The 24372-nt window shown below is 42.1% G+C and overlaps 1 protein-coding gene across 4 annotated transcripts in view; it reads left to right on the top strand.

Annotated features, from left to right (window-relative positions):
- The first annotated feature begins 17598 nt into the window (after positions 1 to 17598).
- CCNI (cyclin I) overlaps positions 17599 to 24372 on the top strand; it is a 31010-nt gene continuing 24236 nt past the window's right edge. The window contains exon 1 of one of the 4 annotated variants that reach the window (XM_032334669.1): positions 17599 to 18156. Coding sequence is in view for 1 of the 4 variants with exons in the window: in XM_032334666.1 (XP_032190557.1) it covers positions 18082 to 18156 (75 nt within the window). In the remaining 3 variants the exon portion in view is untranslated. Of the gene's footprint in view, positions 18157 to 19046; positions 19274 to 24372 lie in introns of those variants that run through there. The other 3 variants (XM_032334666.1, XM_032334664.1, XM_032334665.1) reach the window with 3 other exon arrangements.

Below are 24372 nucleotides of genomic sequence, written 5' to 3'. Positions count from 1 at the left end.
GCAGACGCTTAACCAACTGAGCTACTCAGGCGCCCCCAGATATGTATATATATTTTGAACATTATGCATATTAACATTCAGTTACTGTGAATTAATCAGCAATTAATTCACTCAAAATATTAACTCATAAGGTTAACCAAAGTATATTTATACTATTATTAAATCTGTGTGTGTGATGCTTTATACATGTATCATAAATACTTCGTATTTTAAAAACATATTCTATATTTGTTTCACAGTCATTACTGTCTTTGGAGTAATTTTTAAAAATTAATCTCATTTTTTAAGGTTGTATCCATGTGTTTATTTTACGATATGGAAAAATGACATCCATGGAGTATTTTTCTTCCCCAACTAATGTAAATATTCTGTGACATATTATGATATTCCTTGTTACCTTTTGAAGCTTCTGATTTTCCTTCTCCTCATTGGCTTATTCTTTCTGGTTACAAAACAGCTAACTTAAAAGATACATTTGTGGGGCACCTGGGTGGCCCAGAGGGTTAAGCCTCTGCCTTCGGCTCAGGTCATGATCTCAGGGTCCTGGGATTGAGCCCCACATCCAGCTCTCTGCTCAGCAGGGAGCCTGCTTCCTCCTCTCTCTCTGTCTGCCTCTCTACTTATAATCTCTATCAAATTAATAAATAAAATCTTAAAAAGAAAAGATACATTTGTGACAAAGTCCTCATATGTGTATAAAATTTGTATTCTGACAATGATAATAACTGGAATCCCCAGTAAATGTACAAAAAAGAAAATATATCATTAAAACCTTATTAGTCCACTACAGAGGTCACTTAGGTTCATCTCAAAACGTGGTCCTCGGATACCTGAGGACGCAGCTGCTAAAATGCAGATTCAGGACTTCCTCTCAGAAATTCTGATTTTGCAAGTCAGAGTTGACCCAGGAATCTGGGTTTTTTTTTTTCTCCCTCAATGTAGCAAACAAGTGGCACTTTCACAAAATCTTTTTCATACGTGTGTTTATTCAGCTTTATTGAGCTATAATTGGCAAATAAAATTACAGATATTTAAAGTATACCAAGTGATTTGATATATGTATCCATTGTGAAAGGATTTCTGCGTTTGACTTAATGAACACATCCATTACCTCACATATTTACCTTTTTCTTTTTTTTCCTAAGAACACTTAAGTTCTACTCTCAGGGGCACCTGGGTGGCTCAGTTAAGCGTCTGCCTTTGGCTCAGGTCATGACCTGAGGGTCATGGGGTCAAGTCCCCCTGCCCCTCCGCCTGCTCATGCCCTTTCTCTCTCTCTCTCAAATAAATAATTAAAATCTTTAAAAAAAAAAAAAGAGTTCTACTTTCAGCAAGTTTTAATTATATAATACAGCGTTCAGAATTAGAGTGACCAAATTGTACTTTAGGTCCTCAGCCCTTACTCGTCTTATAACTGAACAGAGGTTTTCAGTTCTGTGTTCTTTACCAACTTCTCCCCATTTCCCCCACCCCCCCACCTCCTGGCAACCACGATTTTGCTCTGTTTATATGGGTCTGATTTTTTTTTTCTTGGGTTCCATGTATAAGTGACCCATGCAGTATTTCTCTTTCTTTGTCTGATTTATTTCACTTAGCACGATGCTCTCCAGGTCCATCAAAATTACTTCAAATGCCAGGCTTTGCTTCTTTTTAAAGACTAAATAATATTCCATCAAATCTATATCTATATATACATACACATATATGTATATGTATATATATCATCTATTGACAGAAACTTAGGTTTCTATCAATCTGTTGATGGAAACTTGGGGTTTTCCACACTTTATCTACTGTGAATAATGTTGCAATGAACATGGGAGTGCATATAACACTTCAAGATAATGATGATTTTCCTCGAGATTGCTGGGTCGCATGGTAGTTCTATTTTTGATTTTTTGGGAACCTCCATACTGCTTTCGAGAGTGGCTGCACCAATTTATATACCCACCCATGGTGCGCAAGGGTTCCCTTTCCTCCACATCTCCACCAGCAGTGAGGGAAATGGGGAGAGGTTGGTAAAGATAAGCGTCTTCCTGGTAAGAGAGATCCTAATAGGCGTGAGGTGGTATCTCACTGTGGTTTTGATTTGCAGTTCCCTGATGATGAGTGACGTTGAGTATCTTTTCAGACGTTGGCCATTTGTAGGTCTCCTTCGGGTCTTTCGCCCATTTTTTATTTTGTTTTGTTTTGTTTTTCATTTTTTGGTTTTTGTTGTTTTGTTTTTGTTTTACTAACTAGTTGAGTTCCTTATATATTTTGGATATTAACTCCTTATTGGATGTGTGTTTTATCAAATATTTTCTCTTATTCTGTAGGTTGTCTTTTCATTTTGTTGATCAGTTCCTATGCTGTGCAGATTTTCATATTATTTTTTTTATTCTATGAAATCTTTTCTTTACAAGATTTATTTGAAAGAGAGAGAGAGAGAAAGAGAGTGTGTGTGCAGGGACTTATGGAGAGGGAGAGAAGCAGACGCCCTGCTGAGTGTGGAGCCTGACTACATAGGGCTTTATCTCACGACCCTGAGATTATGACCTGAGCAGAAGTCAAGAGTTGGTGCCCACGCGCCCTGCTATGCAGATTTTTAGTGTATATTCCTGACAACTTTGTCAGAAACTAACTAACTGTGTGGGATTATTCCCTGGCTCTCTATTCTGTTTTGCTGATCTATATGTCTTTTTATTTGTACCATACTGTTCTTATTATCTATAGCTCAAAATCAGGAAATTTGATGCCTGATTTTATATCCTGCAACTTTACTGAATTTGTCTACTACATGTAACAGTTTTTACAGTGGGTCTTTAGGGTTTTCTATATGTAGTATCATGTCATCTGCAGAGATCATTTTACTTCTTTCAGATGTGGATGCCTTTTATTTTTTTTTCTTGCCTAATTGCTTTGGCTAAGAACTCCAGTACTATGTTGAGTAAAAGTTGTGAGAGTAGGCATCCTTGTCTAGAAATCTGTACTTGAAAAGATTGCCATGTTATTTTTATGCCCAATGAAATGTAAGAACCATTTATTAAACAGATATCTCTTGTGTTTCCTATTTCATTTGAAATAGAGGATCAACTTCATACTTAATTTTGTCTTATAATTTTATATTCTTTTTTCTTTTAAAAAATGTCTCTAAAACTGTGTAAGCTTCAACACCCACAGAAACCTCAATGTACTCCTGCTGCAGGTCAATTCATAAAGTATATTTTTGTGTTTCTAAATGATACTCACAGATCATGTAATTCAAAGGAACATGATGAAAATCACGAAAAATTTCAAAAGGAGATATGAAGAAGTCATATCCAAAATAAGAAGGAATCCTGGTGTTGAGATGTACCACATTTCCTTAAGCTGAGACCACTGTGGAAGAGTCTGAAGCTGCCAGTTCTTGAGCATAAGTGGATGAAGGCAAGAGGCAGCAAGTTATGTGGTCACGGGAGTAGCTGACCTGTAGTATGTTTGGGGGCTCACCCCTGGTACCAGTCATGGTATTTGGTCAGATGACATTCTGTAACTAACCAGAGGTTTAACACTATTCCAGGACTAACTTGGGCAGCCCAATTTGGACTGGGGTTAAAAATATTAAGAAGATTGTATTATGTATTAGATGTATTATTATGTATTATGTATTAGATGTATTAGTCACCTTCCCATTCCTACTGTAGGAGAACCTGCCTTCTAGCCTTTGGTTATGCTTGTCTCAGGGAACTCTGCTTTCCTGGCTACAAATGGTTCAACTACGGGTAGACATCTCATTCAGCCTAAGCCAATTAGATGTTCTCATCTCAGAGACTGAACCAAAACACAGAGACTGAGGCTCTTCACGTTGTGCAGAGGAGCTCTTGGCCGTGGGAGGATTGGGGCCACCATAACACCGTGGCAAATCAAAGTCTCAGATAAGAAACAGGGGATCGAACCTCAAAAGCCTTAGAAAGATCCGAAATCGATGGGTAGAAGAGAGGGTACAAACGGACATACCCCGAGGGGAAGAGATGCGAGGTCACATGACACCAGGAAAAGTAGTTTGGGGATGGTTACCTACTTCCTGTGAAAAAGTCCTCTACCTCTTGAAATTAGATCCCCTGAATCCCTTCAACCATCAACCCTCCCTCCCACATCGACAGAGCTGAGTGGAGTAGGTTTCTGTTCCCATCAGCCAAGATCCCTAATCAAGACAATCCGGAGGTACAGCCAGTTTCCGGAGTCGCTCAGGAAGGAAGCACATGGCCTGGGGAACGTGCTGCAGACTGCGGGGCTTCCTGCAGGTGCACGTGGAGCGCTGGGGCTCTGCCTGATGGGCATCAGGATGCAGGAGACCAGCACGCGGGTCAACAGGGCATGAGGCCAAGATGGCAGGGCCGCCGAAGAGGCAACCCCTTACCTACAAACAGCGAAGTTGGGGGGCATTTGAACGTCGAGATTTCAGCTGCATGGGAAAGGGTTATGTTCAGCTTCAGAGTCGTACTTGCCTTCTGTCCTGAACCTACTGTTCCATCCGTGCGCGCTCGGATGTGCAGGTCAGCACCGTCATCTAGACTGGCTCTCTGGGGCACTCCGTGCGGGGGTCACACTCTCTTGCAGTGACAGCATAGACACTTGCTGCAAAGTGAGCTGAGATCAGCCCTCAGCTCTCCTTCCCTGTTTCCTAGCTCCCCCGCCCCGTACTCTAAATACTGTAAGACTCTCCAGGGAACGGAGATGGATGGGAGCGAGGTACCAGCCAGAGCACCCACTGCTGGTGGTTTTTAAAGGACAGTTTGAGAGCTCCAGACCATATTAGCATGTGGCAGAGTTATTAACGGTCCTCTCGATATCCTTCATCTTCCGTACTAACGATCGTTTAAGCGAGACCCAAACTCAGCTAACAACGCACGGTCCATGGGACGCAGGCCAGGCGACATATGCTGGGTCAGGGGCTTCCTTCCCTCCTTCTCCTTCCGGTGAGCTGGAATCAGGGAGTGGCGAGGAGCTGTTGTCAGGCCCAGAAACGAAGCCAGCTCCCTAAGGATGGAAAAGCGACAAGGTGGACAGAATTGGGTTCCCCATATTACAGAGCCACCACTTTGGTATCTGTATTTTTTGAGTCTTTTGTGTCAACAACATAGGCATTATCCTAACTAAGGCCATCGTTGTGCAGACCCCTCTGATGATTCTCTCCCTGAGTACTGGAACCTGCCATAAATCTAAGGGACGAGCGCAGAACATGTTTGGAGGGATGGTAGAAGGAGCACTTCACAGTGAGCCTATATTGGGACAATAAAAAGAGCCTGGGATTGGCCCACAAAGATTTTACCGGGATCTTAGAATAAAAGACAGAATAAAAGAATATTAGGAGAGTGGAAACTCTAAGTATTTCCCAAGAATACATAAAAAAGTTCCGCAAAATATTTGCAGAGCTGCCCTCAGTTTTCCCTTTAAATTATGATCACTGCATATTTCCCAATAAGCACACTTTGTTTGTAACATTTTCTCCTGCTTCTGCAGTCAGTTTGTGTTCAGATTAGTATTTTAACTCAGGTCAAGGCCTTGTACATAGCTGATGCTCAATAAACATTTGGATATTTGTTTATTGAATCAGATACAGTTCCATTTAACCACAGATTTTACTAGCAAATGTGGCTTAAAAAAATCAATTGACATTAACCTCAGTCTGCATCACACAATGTACTAGGTTGTGTTTAAATATGCTTTCGAGAGTTTATTGCACTCAGGGCGCCTGGGTGGCTCAGTGGGTTAAGCCTCTGCCTTCAGCTCAGGTCATGCTCCCAGGGTCCTGGGATCGAGTCCTGCATCAAGCTCTCTGCTCAGCAGTGAGCCTGCTTTTCCCTCTCCCTCTGACCTTCCCACTCTCTCTTTCGCTCCCTCTCTCTAAAATAAAAAACAAAAAAACCCAAAAGCTTCTTAAAAACATTTTTAAAAAGGAAAGAAAATGGCTGTTCTTAAAAGAAGGAGAAGTGGGGGACTCTGGTGATCAGGCAAAATTTCATCAACTTCATGGCAAACACAAAACGGAGTGTGTTGCTCTGGCCAGGATATTTCATCCCAGGAAATAATTCTTCCCAACAGCTTCTCTGAGGGGCCTACTCAGAAAACAGGCTCCACACACACACACACACACACACACACACACACAGGTTGGTGAATGATTGTGAATAACAGTTTATAAAAACGCAGTCAACTCTGAAGAACCAAGATGGCTGACCTAACTAGATACAAAATGGTTTCTGATAAGAAAAAAAAACTGAGAAAACTGAAGAGTAAAGATTGACTTTAAATATAATCTTCAGGAGCAATGCTTTCTCCTTATCTCCTTCTGAACGAACCATAATATTAAATGAAGAGTCATATTATTATTTATATTAACATTCTATGCATAAGTCATTGTAAGTCTCTTATAAGTAGAATTTAATGTTTCTACTCCTTTGTTGACAGAAAGTGAATTTTTCTCTTAAAAAGTCAGTTACGTTTAACACGAGGTCTTTCTTTACTTCCGCGCTTTGAAAAATAAGGCCACCAGATGTTCTTACAGATCTTGAGAAACAGGTGGGGAGAGGGTCAGTGACAGGAGAGGGAGAGAGAGAGAATACTCTGGAACTCACAGTAGTCTCCACAGGGAGGGATCGGGCGAGGCAGAGAGACTGCCCCCTAATTTCTTTGGGGGTGACCTCAAGTAGGCAGGAAACTCACTCCAAATAGTTGGGAGTCAAAAGTCAAAACTCTTCAGGAGTTACACGGGATCACTTTAAATGTTACCTTATCCAGAGCCACAGAAGTTGATGACAGAGACAGAGCATAAGAGCTAAGCATCACAAGGAAATGTGTCACTGTAAAATTTGAAACTGCGGGTTATAAAAATGGAAAGCAGGACCACCCCATTTGGAAATTCATGGCAAGGGTTATAACACCAGCAGAGACAGACCCCCAGTTCACTCCACTCCCTCTTCACCTAGAATAACAGGCATTGACTAAGAGGGACCTAATCCAGTACGAGCAGTGAGGACGGTGACGGTTGGTTAAGCACAAACTGTGAAGCAGTGACCCCTAGGTGTCATACCAAGGTCATTACCCATCTGAAGAATGCCAGCGGGGCAGCTGTGCCAGGGCAATCAGGCAGAGAACGGAGATGAAATTCTTTCCACAGCTGTCAAGCAGATCAAGTTTACTCTTCCAGGACCTGCCAAGGGAAAGGAGAAAGTTTGAGTCCTAGGAGGAATGGGGTACCAGGATTTACACAGGGGATGCTCAGACCAGAAATTCCTGTTGTCATGACCTCTATCTACCCCTTGGGTTATACCCCCTCAAGCTGCTGTGGAAGATGAGAGTATGTATTGATTGCTACAAACTTTAAGGAATTTTTAAATGTAAAATGGTTGACTCTGACTGCCAAAAAAAAAAAAAAAAAAAAGGCCTCCACCCCAAAAAAGCCTTTTGAAAATATTTTCTAATATTTTACTCTAACTTAACTCCTAACATTAGGGTTAATTTTAGTGTTATGATAAAAGATCCTGGTTTTGTTAGCATAGAAATTACATTTTGTCTTGGTTCCTTTGTTTAATGTATATCAAACTTAAAAAAGTCTACAGCTACTACTTGACAGTAAAATTTTTATAAATTGAATTCAGTGACTCATGAGAACTTAGTGAATAACTACTTGGCTTTTGAATAGTTTTAGACACTAAAGCACAAATATATAAAATATATTTTAAAGGCAAAGGCAAAAAGCAAGATACTATGTATGAATACCAAAATAATATTATTAATAACATATATAGCCTTGTTTTCTTCATATAGACAAGATCTAGTTTCTGTGGCCTTAACGGTAACTTTCTACAGTAACGAATATGGTGCATATATTATAACGTATGTGGGAGTAGCTGTCAAAGGAAGTCTGTTCTATTCAACAATTCTCTGGGTGGAAAAAACCTGACTTGGCATTCAAATCAGGCTTTTAATATTCATTACCTATTTATATGTATGTTATAAATTCCTGATAGTGGTCAGGAGGCCAAGTTTCAATGGACCTATAAAAATTGATCAGTAGCGCTCCCCGAGAGACATGATGGAGAAGGTCTGATATTGTGGGAGGAAGGGAAGTCCCCAAAGAATACTGATTTTTTTTAGCACAAAGATTGCTTCCTCTCACCATATTTCTGAAGCATTATTTTTCCTCCTTACCCAACCCTGTCCTCAAGCATTTAGAAGACATTATGGATTCAGGAATGGAAATTATCTTATAGAGTAGCGAATTTGGGGTATGTATTTTTTTTTTTTTTACTTTAAAATACAAGTGGTTATAAATATAAATAAGATTTAAGTCAAAATTAGCTGATCATTTTCTACATGGGTTGATCCAAAGAGTATTTTTGTGTGGTTAGATTTGGGGGTCTTAATTTCTGCTATCAGGCAGTTCAAATGAGTATATTTAGAATAGCTTCCTGAAATATGTAAAGGAACACAATGAAATGGTAGAGAATATTCCTGTGGATGGATTACTTAGAGAATTTATGGCATACTTCTTCCAGTGGCAATCTTTCAAGGTAAAATAGGAAAACTATTTTTCCAAGTTGGATTTAATTTCATTTAATTTCATTAAAGACAGAAAGATAAACTCCTTTATTTATCAACTTAATATTTGTGTTGATATGTTTGAAAGTAAAAAAGAAACTGATTTGTATCTTCATGCTGTTAATGAAGCCCTTTCCCTAGAGCACTGAGGATGGAAGCCACACCGGATTAGGCTCGTAGGATGACCAGTAGCAAGGAGGGAATGGTGGGTAAAGAAAGGAACACAGAGCAGCTCTGATGCATTAAATGTTTCTTTTGTAGGAAACGAGCATCTCCTTTGAATGATGCTGAAGTCTTCTTCACTCACCCACAAAATCTGCTCATTTAATAGAATTCACCGAACCAGCTAGTGGTGTTACCCACCCATGGGTACTCTGAAACCCATAAACTCGATAACGCTGTGTTTAAGAGGGAAAGTGAAAAGTGGGCTATTTCCAAGGAACTAACTGCCAAGCTCTCTTCCCTTTTTTTATGCTTTCCCACCAGATCTCTGTCCCCATTAATTGTGCAAGTCCATTTTTGCTTCCCTTCTGGCTTATTGGATCTTTTACTCTGCTGGTTTTCTAGACTTTGCTTTCTGTTCTTTCCTGCTCTGGAGGGATGTGACCATAAACCTATAATTCAGATCACTTTCGAGTAGTCTCACGAGACTCTCCTGCCCATCCTATCTGTGTCTTGTCCTCTGATGGACGAGGGGACAGAGGACCCAGAATGGAATGGGCCAAAAGAACAGGCTGGGACTGTAAGACTTTAAATTCTGAGGTTCCAGCAAAAATGTAAAGAGTTCCCTGCTCTATATAAGCTACAGAGAGAAATCTCTCCAGCAGAAAAGATGAAACATCTTTTCAGCTTTATGCATCCTCTGCAAAGAGATGATGCTTCAACAATGTTTATACTTTAAGAACCACCAAGCCCAGCTGGTATACAAACTGGGTTCTTTTTTTCCCACCTACATTTTTGTCTTCCTTCTTAATTTCATATTTCACTCTGGTAGGAGGCATGGCTAAAAAGAATCCTTGAAATAAGGCATGGAAACAAAAGAAAAAGTTAAGAGAAAAAACCCAAGTGGGGAGAATAAATAATAGAGAAAAATATTTTTGAAATGAGTAAACATTCTGAAATATGTGAAAGGCTAATTGCTAAAACTACGTGGACTGGAAAGGAAAATATTGAAAAGAAAAAGTACAATGCCAATAAAACTAAATTTTTCATTTGTCAAAACATACTGAAGATGAGGGGTGCCTGGGTGGCTCAGTGGGTCAAAGCCTCTGCCTTTGGCTCAGGTCGTGATCTCAGGGTCCTAGGATCGAGCCCCGTGTTGGGCTCTCTGCTCAGCAGGAAGCCTGCTTCCTCCCCTCTCTCTCTGCCTGCCTCTTTGCCTGCTTGTGATCTGTCAAATAAAAAAAAAAATTTAAAAATACTGAAGATGAAATCTGATAGACAAATATTCCAATATACATTCTCTAACAGAATTATAATATTCTATGGGAACACTTCACTATTATCAGATGTTTAAGGTCATGTCTAATTAGACATGACAGGGCCATGAGAAAGCTACTGGTTAATTGTAAATTCAACAAACTGCTTAGTATGGTACTTGGGGCCCTTTGCGATCTGAACCCCAAATTACCTCTACTGTATAAGGTAGTATGATGATTAATTTTATCTGTCACCTTGGCTGGGCTGGAGTGCTCAGCTTTTGGTCCATAATTATTTTAGATGTTTCTGTGAAGGTGTTTTTTTGAATGAGATTTAACATTTAAATTGGACTTTAAAGCAGATTACCCTGTATAAAGTAGGTGGACCTCATCTAATCAGTTGAAGGCCTTCATAGAACAAATATTACATTTTTGCTGGAACCTCAGAATTCTGTCAGCAGACTGCCTTTGGACTTGAACTGCAACTATTCCCTGGGTCTCTGGTCTTCCAGCCTACTCTGCAGATTTTGGACTTACCAAGCTTCCATGATCATGTGAGCTAATTCGTTAGAATAAATGTCCCTTTTTTTCTCCATATAAAGATGTGGATATCAACATAGATGCATCCTTTTGATTCATTTCTCTGAGAAACCTTGACTAATATAGGCAGTGATAAGATCTGGATTCTATAATGAGAAATATGGGTTCAGATCCTAGCTCTGCCATTTACTGTTTAACACATGATGGCAAAGCTATTTTAACTAAGCCTGTTTCCACATCTTTAAAATGGGAATAACAATGATCTGACAGGATTCCTTCTTGCCCAGGAGAGGTCAGTCTTTGTTCTATGAAGGCCTTCAACTGATTAAATGAGGCCCACCTACTTTATACAGGGTAATCTGCTTTAAAGTCCAATTTAAATGTTAATCTCATTCCCCTTGATGCTCTATTCTTTCATTTCTGCTATTTCCTTTCTTGTCTTAAGGTTGTTCCCATCTATGTAGCTAAACCTTAACTTTTCCTTCCATACCTGTGGTAGTTTTAAAAATATGTTCACAAATTCTTTGATACTCTTCCCTTGATGTTTAATCCCCCTCTCCTTCAGTATAGCCTGGACTTAGTGAGTTGCTTCTGTCTCTCTGTTTCTGTCCGTCTCCATTTCTCTCATCACTTGTTATGGGGGAACCAGCTGCCTGTTCACAAGAGGGCTTTTCGTGACTTCGGCTCCGGCAGATCACTTCATTGCAGCCCTATTAGAGACCCTGAATCAGAACTACCCACCTAAGATCCTCCTGGTTCCTGAGCCTCAGAAACTGTGTGAGACACCACAACTAAGTCTAATTTTGTAAATTTGACCCCTGGCAAATAATTCATGGTGCATGCAAGTCTGTAGAAGCACCCTCTAACCAACCTACAGAATTTCTCCTTTCTGTTTCCCCATAGCATTCTGCATGTAACTGTTACAAAACTTTTCTTGTTGTATTAATAATGTTCCTTAACGTGTGTGTCTCCTTTGCAAGACTGAGAGCTGCTTGAGGGTGGGCTATCTTTAACTGTATTAAATGAAAAAAAAAAGTCAAACTCAAGCCTGGCACATAAAGGACTCTTAAGTTAGGCCAACAGTTCGTGTTTCCTGTGTTGTACATTGTTCTAAGTCTTTTGCAAATATTGTCCCATTTAATTCTCATAAAAACCTAGGAGATATTTTATTACCTTCATCTCTCAGATGATGAAACTGAGGTCAAGTTATAGAGAAGCTGATTCACGTGCTCACTGACACACAGCTAATAAATGTTGTTGAATTACACAATGATTGAATGAATAGGTGTCTTAAAAACAGGACTATGTGTAACATGCCTTCCAATCCCTTAAGTACCAAGCCCAGGATGCAACTGGGACTCAGTATTTACTAAATCACTGCCTGGTAATAAAAGTAGCTTAGTTGTGTGAGACAGAAGTCTTGGAAACCCTGATTGTGGATAATTGATCCCCAAACAGCTCTTTTCCTTTACTCAGAAGAAATAAGGGTTGCCGTAAACATGTTGTGATGAGACTAAAAATACACTTTGGAAGATGTTTACCTTTCTCTCCAAACATCTCCCATAAATGTTTGACAAGAAACTACATGTATTGATAGTTTGATTATATGACATATATTTAGGGCACCTGGGTGGCTCAGTCTGTTGGGCGTCTGCCTTCAGATTGGGTCATGATCTCAGGGTCCTAGGATTGGATCCCACAGGCGGGCTCCCTGCTCAGCTGGGAGCCTGCTTCTCCCTCTCCCTCTCCCTCTGCCGCTTCCCCTGCTTGTACTCTCTTTCTCTCAAGTAAATGAAATCTTGAAAAAATTTTTAAAAAGGATTTTTTTCTGAATTTACTAAATTTGGTGGTTCAGGAATTCAAAAACAATTTGTGAAAGAGTAAAGTGATGTTATTTAAATGCTGTATTTTTCTTCCAACAATAAGAAACGGACAAAATGTTTCTGCTGAAGACCTTTTGGCTTACAAATTTCAAATAGGTGGCTGCTATTTGACTTCTGAGGCCTTGTTAATGAAACATGCAACCAATGATCCCTTCAGGTGAGGTCTTTCTAAATAGACACATAAGAAGCCTAAATCCCGCTGACATTCAGGGTAAAGTCTGGAAAGCAGCTTGTGGTTTCCTATTTTAGAATTTTTGGCTTGTTTTGCCTGAGCACTTTCCCCCACCTAATAGTAAATAGGAGGTCCCTATACTATTTGATGAATGGGGACTCATTCCCTCTTGATGTCTATTTGGGAAGTTTACTCCTCTTATATTCTGTCACTGTAGCGATTAATGAAAACGTATTTTGGAAGCTGTAAAAAGATCCTTAAATGTAAGCAGATTCTAAAGATAAGTGATTATAGTGACACTAAATCATTTCCTTTGTTTCTGGAGGCCTCCGTATTTCTCCTACAAGACAGTACCATCATAAATTGTCTGCTGGGAACGTTACCCTAAAAGTTTCATTTAAGACAAAGGAGACCAGAAATTTCTGTCTTTAAGATGTAATAGCCCTGTCTTCTATACTCATAAAAAGGTATGCAGTGTGGGGTGCCTGGGTGGCTCAGTGGGTTAAAGCCACTGTCTTCGGCTCAGGTCATGATCCCAGGGTCCTGAGATCGAGCCCCACATCGGGCTCCCTGCTCATCGGGGAGCCTGCTTCCTCCTCTCTCTCTCTGCCTACTTGTGATCTCTGCCTGTCAAATAAATAAATAAAATCTAAAAAAATAAAAAAATAAAAAGGTATGCAGTGCACTTCTAATTATTTTTCCTGGACTATTAAAGATGGCAAACCACTTTGTGCTCATCAACTTGATTCCCTTCAGCTGCCCTAGACTTTCCAAAGGGTCTCACTTGACACCATTTTGCATTTCAGAGCAGATCATTTCCTGTGATGGTAGCACCGTTCCTCAGGTGTTTCCTTACTCTACCACCCCGCATTTGAAACAAGGCGTGTTTATTATTTCAAGATTCAGTATTCCAGTCATGAAATAGAACAAGGCTAAGAAAATTGAATAACCTCCTTTTAAGCAAAAAAATCAACTCTCTGGAAACACAAATATAAACTGCTAACTAAAACCTTTAAAAAAAAATGTGTTCTAAGATTAAAGGCAAGACAAAAATAACCAGAGGGCGAGTATTTTTATTCAAAGATTTAATGCAAGCCAGAAATACCCACAGGGTGAGGCAGGGAAGAGTGGTTACTGAAAGCACAGCTGGCTCTGGAGTCAGACAAGGAAGGTCTGCACGCCGGCTGTGTCTCTCCACGCTGTGTGACCAGTCCTGCAGATTTACTTGACCTCTATATTTTCTGCAAAATGGGGACAACAAAAACACCTACTACAGGGGGGTGTTGTGGGGATAAAAATGAGAGAATGCACCAAACGTGCAATGCCTGGTATATTGTAAGTAATCAACACATTTTAGTTATTATTAGTTGCAAGTGCCATGTAGAAAGATATTTATTTTTTAACCAATAGGACAAAAAGGAAACATTTCTAAAAAAGACTGAAAAAATGAAAAAAATATGAATTCCTTACCAATAAATGGATAGTAACATCTTTTCTTCATATGCCTTATTTATTTTCTCAGGTAATTTCAAAGGCTTTTTTACAACTACACCATCGTAATATCAACATCACAGTTATTAAGGAAAAAGAGATATGGATTAAAAGTAAGTTCTTATGAGTGAACAGTGTAGAAGAATGCTGATAGCTTTTGTTAGGACAATTGGAACTTGTTCCTTAGCACCTATTAATTGCTCAAAATTACATTTATAGTGCTATAGACTAAATTGTCACTGGCACTCTCACAGACAGTGAGATACTTTTAATAAACCTAAACTTCAAAAAGGTTAAATATATAATGAAGTAGAAGCTCTTGAATATTCCCAGTTACATTTTAATTGGTTTAACCCCACTGCCAAACAACTTGGCAAATTTGGTATTCAACAAAATCCATAAAACGGTAAAGACCATTGGACCCAGGAATAATCCAAAAAAGGTTATGAAGGACAATTAATTGGATTATTTTTGTTTCTTTCCTTCATTTTTCTGATAACAGCATTATTGACATATAATTCACATTTCATTCAATCCAATTAAGTATACAATTCAATGGTTTTTTAGTATATTCAGAGTCGTACAACCATCATCACAATCAATTTTAGAACATGTGCCTCAAAAAGAAACCCAACATTCTTTGGCTATCATTCCCCAATTCCATCTCTGCACCCAGGGCTATGCAACCATTAATCCTTTCTGTCTCTAAGGATCTGCCTATCCTGGACATATCCTGGACATTTCATATAAACAGAGTCATCATGCTAAGTGAAAGAAACCCGCCACAAAAGACTTCCTATGTTCTCGAGGATCATTCATGTTACACCATGTATCAACACATCCTTCTTATGGCCAAATATTTCATTGCGTAGATATACCACATTTAATTTATGTGTTCATCACTTGGTGGACGTACATACCGTTTCACCTTTTGGCTTGTATGGATAATGCTATTATGAATATTCATGGACAATTTTTTTTAATTTTAAAATTTTTAGTTTTTAAGTAATCTCTATATCCAACACAGAGCTTAAACTTACAACCCTGAGATCAAGAGTCACATGCTCTAATGACTGAGCCAGCCAGGCACCCCACATAGACAAGTTTTTGCTTGGACATGCCCCCATTTCTCTTGGCTATCTACCTAGAAGTAGAATTTATATGATTCTTACAGGAGTGAAAATTATGGTCCGGCAATGTAATTATGCTGCACTCCCAGAGGTATTATGCAGAAATGCTATACTCTGAAAAGTACTCTACAGAAAAATTTTGGCCATGTAAAAAGAAAACCACATAATAATATGGAAAAAGGCTCCATGAAACGAACAAAAGGGTAAAACCCACTTAAAATCCTTCCTGCGCCTCCCTTCCCCTTCTCCATCCTATGGACCGAAGGACCTCAATTCTCCCCTCCTCCATTCTCAGGACCAGCTAGATACACCACCTTTCAGAGACTTTCTTACAACCTCTCAGCTTCAGAACCTTTGTACTTGTTGTTTTCCCCTGCCTGTATCACTTTTTCCCCCACTTCTTTGCCCAGGGGTTTCAAGTCTCATCTTAAATGTCGCTTCCTCAGAAAAACCTTCTCCGATATTCCTACCTAGTCTAAGGTTGCATATTTCCACAGCAGTCTGCAATTTTCCATCTTAATACTTTTGATACTGGTAATTGTTTATTTGCTTCGTAATCAGATACTGAGAGGTTATTACATGCAGGGATAAAGAGTGAAAACAAAACACACAAGATCCTAGACCTTGTATTCTAGGGAGTGAACTCAGCACACGTATACAGATCCATGTACTGAGTAATATTTTTTTTAACTCATTTTCTTCCAGTGTAGTGAACATGCAGTGTTATATTCGTTTCTGGTGTACACTACACACCAACATAGCGATTCAACAGTTCCATATATTAGTTAGCGTTCATCAGTTAAATGTACTATTAATTCCCTTCATCTATTTCACCCACCCCCCACCTGTCTCCTTTCTGGTAGCCATCTGTTCTCTATAGTTGAGTCTGGTTTTGTTTTGTTTTTGTTTGTTTGTTTCTCTCTTTCTTTTTTCCTTCATTACCTATTTTGTGCCTTAAATTCCCCAGTAAGTGAAATCATACATTTGTCTTTCTCTGATTGGCTTATCACTTAGCATTATCCTCCCTAGAGCCAGTCTTGTTGCAAATGACAAGATTCTGCCCTTTTACGGCTGAATAATATTCCACGTCTTGATCCATTCATCTATAGATGGATACCTGGGCTGCTTCCACAGTTTGGCTATTGTAAATAAGGCTGCAATAAACTTATGGGTGCATATACCCCTTCAAATTAGTGTTTCCGTGTTCTTTGGTAAATATGTACCGGGTAACTTTAGATTGTGATTATTAGCTTAGTATGTATTCTGTTTGCATTGTACACTCCATGAAGGCAGGAGCTATTTCTGTCTTGGTTCCTTCCAGCTCGCTAGCGCTTACCACTGAGTCTGGTCGGATGAATAAGCCCAATACAATTTTTTTCAATGACTGACAAAACAGGCATATAAAAAACAGAAATGGAAAACACAAAGGAGATTACTCCTGTAAATGGTTGAGTTTGAGATTTTTTTCCCCCTTTGCTCTTTCAAAACTCTAATTCCACATATTCTTTCTCTAATTAAAACAATTAAAAGACGAGCCAGAAATTACCGTAGGTGAGTAAAAGAGCCTCAAATAAAACACATTTATATGTCACCACACACTCGTTAAACATCTGGTAATAAAACCTGCTCCAATAGGTGTGTTGGTTCAGTGGACACAATTCCCTTGGCGCATTACCAAGCATGTTCCCTGCCATCGATAGTATAATTTACCGTTTTAAAAGGCCTTTAACACCCAAGACGATGCTTAAGGATATGATCTTCCAAACTGCCAGATTTCTAAAGTGCTCGACCGCCTACCTCCATCCGCTATGTGCCACCAGAAAAAAGCCGCAATTCTACTTATATGCAATAGACAATTTTTTGCGAGGTCAACAAAGAATGCAAAATCTTTAACACAACAGAAAACCAGCGCCTTCCCAATAAACCCTTCTTACAAGCCCTAGACACTCATCAGGTTGGATAACATCAGGCAGCTTCGCGGTGGCACAGGGAGCATCCGGACGAGCCCCACCCCCAAGGCGAGCGCTCAGCGGCTTCTTTCTTCCCCGGGGCGCATGCGCAGCGCACTGTCCGGCCACCGCACGCCTCTGCCAGCGAGCGGCGGCGCTTACGTCACCGAGAGAGGACGGTGTGCCCTTCCGCTTCTCCCAGGGAAACGAGACCGCGCGCCTTTGAGTTATCTTGGCCTGTAGGAAATGTCTTCCCTTCTCGACCCCAGTACTGAAGACTTCTCCCGCCCGTCTCCAACAGCCCAGCCTCTTGCCGCACTCCCCTGTACGCTCGCTGGACGGTGAAGGCCACGGAAAAGAAAAAAGGGGGGGGGGGAGATCAGCTCAGCGTTGTTTACAGCGAGTGAGCGGGTCTAGGAATCGGTCCGCGAGGGCGGAGCCGACGGAGCCGGCACTTCTTTCCCCCTCCCCGCCCTCCCCAGCCTTCCCCGCGAGCGGACGCGGCAGCGCCTCTGTCTCGCTTTTTCTTATTTTCCCCCCTTTCCCCTTCCTTTTTTTTCCTTTTTTCCCCCCTTCCCCCCTTTTCACCATTTCCCCTCGGAGACGCTTCCCCCGGGCAGGGGCAGAGCCGGTCTCACCCCCCGCCTCTCCCCGGCCCCCGCCGCCCTATGGCGAGAGGGAGCCCCCTCCCCACCCGGGCACTAGCGGCGGCCGTTGGAGGAGTGGGACCGGCGCTGGCCGCGGCGGCCGCAGGCCCGGGGGAGTCATGGAACTGATTCGCTGACCCCCCGGCCGCAGCCGTGCGTCCCGCTCGCTCGCCCGCGCCCGCCCCCGCCCGGCTCCCCCTCTTCTCCCTCCTCAGTCGGTGCCGTCCTGGTCCCGCGCGCCCCGCCGCCGCGCGCTGAGGAAGATGGGGTGGTAACGTGGCCCCGGATGACCCCGCATCGCCGCTGTGAGGCCTACAGCTCCGCCGGGGAGGAGGAGGAGGAGGAGGAAGCGGAGGAGAAGGTGAGGGCGGGGGACTCGCGGCGTCTCGGCGCCCCGCGCTCGCGCCCCCGTCGCCCCCGCCCCCCGCGCTGCCCGAGGGGAAGCTCCGGGCGCCGCGCTCCGTGGCTGAGGCGGACCCCGCCGCCCCCCGAAGGCAGCCTTCGGGACCACCGCCGGCCGCCCCTCCGCGCCGGAACGGTTCGGCCCCTGCCCGGGTCGTCCGGTTTCGGGGGCCGCGAGTCTCTTCGGTGCGGCGACGGCGCGCTGCCCGCTCGGCGCCCGCGGGCCGTGCGGCGCACAAAGAAGGGGCCACACCCCCACCCTCGGAGCCCGGGGCGGCCGCGGGAGCGGGGGCGACCTGCACGCGGCACCGCGGAGCGGCCGCCGGCGGGCCGGGCAGCGCGGGAGGTCGCGGAGGGGCCGTTACCCCAGGCCGGGGGCCGCGCGGAGGTGAGCGTCGAGTGGCGCCCTGAAGGGCGCCTCCCCGAGGGTGAAGAGGAGGGAAGAGGCGGGAGGGGGAGGTAAAGGCACCGAGATTCTGAAGAGGGCGGGACGGTCCTCTCCGGAGCTGGAGGTTCCTCCGTAGGTGGTTCGGGCGAGTGGAGGATCGGGCGGTCGGGAAGGTCCGTGCGGGGCGGTGGAGGGCAGCCAGGCCTTGAGCGTCCGGCCGAAGAGTTGAGTTCTCAGTCCGTCCGCGTCCGGGCAGCGGAGCGGCTGTTGGGGGCACCTGTGGACGCCGCTTGTCTGGCGGGCGACGCCGGAGGTGGCGAGGACGCGGCGGGAGGCAGGTGGTCCGGAGCCTCATTTCGCGGGGGAGGGGAAGTGAGGCCAGACGGTGACCCGCCCCGGGGGCGCCGGCTGGGGGCGTGCAGACCGGGCCGTCCGGCTGTCCGTCGTCTGCGTCGCAGCAGTGCAGTTGTTGGGAACTTGGAGGTGGCAGCGCCGCTTCCAGCTCCCGTGCCCGGTTCGGGGTGGATGAAATGGGCGTGGACAAGGAGCTTCGGAAGAGTGAATCGGGGTGAGCGTTGCAGATCTGCGACCGGAGAGGAGCGACTCTGGACACGTTCCGCAGCCCTGACGGAGAGCAGAGTCGTCGTGGCGAGCCGGGAGGGCCGGCGGAGCTGGTGTCCAGTCCCAGGTGACCGCGCTTCTGGGCCCGTTGGACTCGTGGTCGGGCGGAGCGGGGCTCGGGGGGTTTTGGTGGAGGTCGGAAGCTGCGAGTGTGCGTTCTGTCGTGATACACAGTCGCTGTCGTGTGAGGTGGACACTGCTCTGACAGTGGAGGGTCCCTTTCTCTGCGGGCGTCTTCCTCTTCAGAACCGGCTTCACGGTAGTAGCAGCTTCAGGAGGTTGCGTCAGGGTTAAGGGAGGAGGTGGCAGGGCACCTCGAGCAGGAGCTGGCTAGGTCGGGCGCACGCGTTGCTTCGACTGAGTGGGCTGGAGTGTGCGCTGTTGCTTAGACGTTCAGGCGGAATCCGGGGAGTGCGCGCCCTCGGAGAACACGGTTTGTAGGAGACGCGTCCCCAGATGATTCTCACAGAGCGCTTAAATGCAAAAGTAGAATTATGTCTCAGTGCAGATGTCAGAGGCAGGGGACCAGACACAGACGTTTGCAAGGGACGGCTCTGTAGAAGGGGAGTGCCCGCTGGAGGAGGACCAGGAGGGCGCTGGGGACACAACAGCCGGCTGTCTGGGGAGAGAAGGGACCTGTAGTTCGTGATTAGCTTAGCGGCATGAACTCAGGGAGATGGTCACAATAATCAGTGCTTTTTTTAGAATAGGAGCTAAGATCCAGAAGTCTGCACCAGCACAGAATTATAAACGGAGTTGGGGTTACGGTGGTAATAGCTGTAATAATTCTGTATGGATGAAGTTACTTCTGTGTTTACCCAAGACTGTGCAGTACTTTTCCTTAGAATAGCACTTTGTGCTGTGCAGTAACTTTATAAAACTGTTCGTGCATGCATTAAGCTCTTTGATAAACACGGAGAAAAAAGCAGAAGTAATTGAAAGATTGACAGGAGAAATGTTGAAGTGTCATAAAGCTAGAAGTGTGTGGAATATGCCATTTAAAACAGCCCTTCTGTTTCTTAGTTCCTAGAGAATGGCGTGAAGTAATAAGATACAACTATAAAGGTCTACTATTTAAAACAGTAAAATTATATTTTAAGTGTATTTTATTCAGGTTTCATTAACCTAACTCAGTCTATTTTACACATTAGAAAACAGGCTAGTACATTATCAGTAAGAAAAGTAAAACTCAAGCTAATGCTTTCTTCACTGTATCATTGTTTGTCTTACTAGAATCATTTAAAAAATTTTTTTAATATTTATATGGGGGGTGGCATAGAGGGAGAAGGAGACTCCCACGGAGCAGGGAGCCCAACAGTGCAACAGTGACAATTTGGGGCCTGATCCCAGCACCCTGAGCTCATGCCCCAGGTGGGCAGACAGTAAAACCAACTGAGCCACCCAGGTGCCCTGTCTTACTAGAATTTCAAAAAGGAGTGTCAAAGGTATCCCTCTAATACAAGCACTTCCATAAATACAGCCTTGGGGGGTGGGGATTAACTTGTATATAATTTCAAAAAGAAACTATCATTTCATCTATCATCAACATTTCACTGCATATTTATCATTTGTTCTCTCTCTCATATATATATATGGCATATGCCCTTTACTCCTAAGGATTTTAGTGTGTATTTACAAAAGGGATGTTGTTACAGAATCACAGTAAAGTTATCAAATTTAATAAACTTAACATTGATACATTTACTTTAATTTGTCCATGTTCCCATTATGTCAGTTGGTCAAATAATGACCTTTCTGGCATTTTATCTTTCCAGTAGAGGATTGAGTTTTAGCATCACATATTGAACTTTCATTTTTCTGTAGTCTTGATTTGATCTGAAATATTTTCTCCATCCTTTTTTCTTTCACTCGGATTATTTATATCTTATTTTTAAAAGATAAAGGAAATTTGAATTCTTTATCCTTTGTTACATTCCCCTAGTGTGAGCGAAGAATGATTTCTTTATTTTCTATTATTTATATGGTTTATTACATTAATTGATTTCTTGAATGTTAAACCATCTTTGCATTCCTGGTGCAAATCCCACTCAGTTATGGTATGTAATCCTTTTTTTAATGTTGCTAGATTCAGTTTGTTAGTATTTTCTTGAGGAATTCTACATTCTTATTTAGAAGAGATGTTCTCCATAGTTTTCTAATGCTGTTTTCTTTGTTTGCTTAACTGGCCTCATAAAATGAGTTGAGAAGTGCTCTTCCTCTACTTTTTGGAAGAGTTTGTGAAGAACTTTAATTTTTCTATAGATGTAGTATTCATTAGTGGGATCCCTTGGGCATAGGCTTTTCTTTCACAGTTGTTTAATTCAATTTCTTATTACGTGGCTCTTCAGCTTTTCTGCTTTTTTTTAAAGATTTATTTATTTATTTATTTGACCGAGAGAGATCATAAGTAGACAGAGAGGCAGGCAGAGAGAGAGAGAGAGAGAAGCAGGCTCCCTGCTGAGCAGAGAGCCCGATGCGGGACTCAATCCCAGGACCCCGAGATCATGACCCGAGCCAAAGGCAGCAGCTCAACTCACTGAGCCACCCAGGCGCCCCTTCTGCTTCTTTTTAAAGTCAGTTTTGATAATTTGTGGTTCTAGGTGTTTGTCCATTTCATGCAAAGTTGTCTAATTTATTTGCAAACCCTTGTTCATAAGATTCCTTTATAATACCTCTTATTTCTACGACATAGGTGATAATGTCTCCTTTTATTCCTCATTTTAGTACTTCATCCTTTCTGTTTTTATTTAGTCGGTGTAGCTAGAGGTTTGCCAATTTTGTTGATCTTTTCAGAGAACCAACTTTTCGTTGCATTGATTTTCTCTATTTTTCTATTCCTTTATTGAATTCCACTCTTAATTTTTCTTCTGGTTTGCTTTAGGTATAGTTTGCTCTACTTGCATCCCATAAGTTTTGGTATGTTTCCTTGTTCATTACCTCAAAGTATTTTCTAATTTTCCTTGTGATTTTTTTCTTTGACCTGGATTCTTTGTTTAAGAAAAATTTTTTTAAAGCATCTAAGTATTTGAAGATCTTACTTAGGGTCTTAACTGTAGAAAATTGGAGAACAGGAATCTCTTGAACCTTCTTATTCTCTACATGATTCTGTCTTGTTTATCTCTGTCTGTCCCCATCCCTCCCTCCCTCCCTCCTAAAAATAATCTTCAGAGGAAGCATTTTGAGGGAAGAGTAATCACAGGGGCAGTCGGCCATTGGTGTGCTGAGAAGGCTGAGGGATTCTGAGGAGCCACCTGTTGGGTGAAACTAATGAATTGAAGTAATTTGGTATGTTTTGACAAGAGTTAATGAATTACAGACTAAAATTCAGTTAGAAAAAACCTTAGAACCAATAAATAAACCAAGTTTAATCTCCATCCAATATAGGTGTTTTTTCCTAAAGATCTCTTGACTGATGGTCATCTAGTTTACACTCTATTTCTAAGGTTAATATTTCCATCTGTTTTAGATGAAATTATAGTGAGTTTATTTATTTAGTTATGGAAAATCTGAGCAAAGTACCAAGGCAGCAAAATTGGAATCCGAACATCTCAGCCGAATGTAACAGTAGATGGAATATAACAAGATGACCTTTTAAAAAAAAAAAAATTTATAGTCCTGAACAGGGTTGTCCCCCTTTCCCCCCAAAAAAGGGGCTCCAAAACTATGTACATGGTGGGGCACGTGGAAAGGGAGTTTGCCTCAGTGTACCTCAGAAGGCCTTAAGAGTTCATAGTGTGGTATGGACTCAAAAAAGCAGCTAATGATCTTAGACTGCATTTAGAAGAGCAAAAGTCATGTCATGTGGGGAAATTTTGAGCAGTTCTTCAGCTATGAAAGAAGAATTGGTGGGCATGCTAGCCACCTTCAGACTTTTCAAGAATTGGCTTATGAAAGAGAGTTTAGGCTTGGATTGGTTTGTTTTGGTTTTGGCCCCAAGGATTGAAACCAGTCTTTGGTTGAGTCCCTGTTTCATGAGGATTCTGTGAGTGATAAAAAAAATAATAATATTGGTATGTAATCTTTTTAGTATCATAATGTTTATCATTTCATAGGGAAAATAGTGGGAAGCTGCTTTCAGACGGAAATCACACCAGATTAGAGAATCAAGAATTCTTGGAAGAAGTTAACCTTTGAAATGGGCCTTTGGGTTTAGGTAGTATTTCTTTTCCTTCTGTGTTATTTACCATTTTTTCTTGGTATGAAAGGTACTTAATGCTCGTTATAGGAAATGTGCAAAAACTCAAGAAGTTCAAAGAAGCAAAATGAAAATAAAATAAATATGAAAATAAAAAAATCAGTGAGCTAGAATGATAGTTGGATTGTCCAAGAAGGCCATCCTTTCTGTGGGCCAATTTCCTTAAAAGGCTCTTTTCTCCTCTTCATATTGTTTCAGAGGTAATCTGCAGTAGATTCTGTAGCAAGTAGGTGAAGCATGGGAAGTGTGACTAAGAAAGGGATTGGACCTGGAGTTGGGGGTGAAGGGGGCATGGAAATTGAAGTTTGTTGTTTGTTTTTAATTAATTTTAAATTTTATTTAAAAATCAGAACTTTTCTTTGTTAATTCTAGATATTTACTTTTTTGAAAATCTCACGAATATGAAGTGAATAATACAGGTACATAGTTGAAAACTGAAATAGTTATATGAGGTTTATAATGAAGAAGAGCCTTCTTCTGTTGCTGGATTTTCTAAACTTTTCTCACAGGTTAACCTCTGAGTGCTTATCTGTTTCTCTTTCTCTCTCTCTCTTTTTTAAGATTTTATTTATTTATTTGACAGAGAGATCACAAGTAAGGTGGGGGGGAAGCAGGCTCCCTGCTGAGAAGAGAGCCCAATGCAGGGGAAGGGCTTGATCCTAGCACCCTGAGATCAGGACCAGAGCCGAAGGCTTAACCCACTGAACCACGCAGGCGCCCAGCTTATCTGTTTCTCTTGTATTTAATATCATAATTTTCAAATAATTTGCTCTACTGTTTTTTGATATTTCAGTTTTAGGTATTATTTATGTTTTGCCTACAGTGACATGTAAAGATGTAGTGCTCATTTTACCTTCTTACACCTCCCATCTTCCCAATGCAGTTTTAATCTGTTTATTGAAGTCCCTATTCAGTATTTTCACTATTACTGCTATGTGAGTGTTGTGATATATTATTATATTTACCTTCTT

The sequence above is a fragment of the Mustela erminea genome, chromosome 2, assembly GCF_009829155.1.
Source record: "Mustela erminea isolate mMusErm1 chromosome 2, mMusErm1.Pri, whole genome shotgun sequence".
Taxonomy (NCBI): domain Eukaryota; kingdom Metazoa; phylum Chordata; class Mammalia; order Carnivora; family Mustelidae; genus Mustela; species Mustela erminea.
Note: the sequence above shows the minus strand (reverse complement) of the source record. Positions and strands in the feature narration are given on the sequence as shown.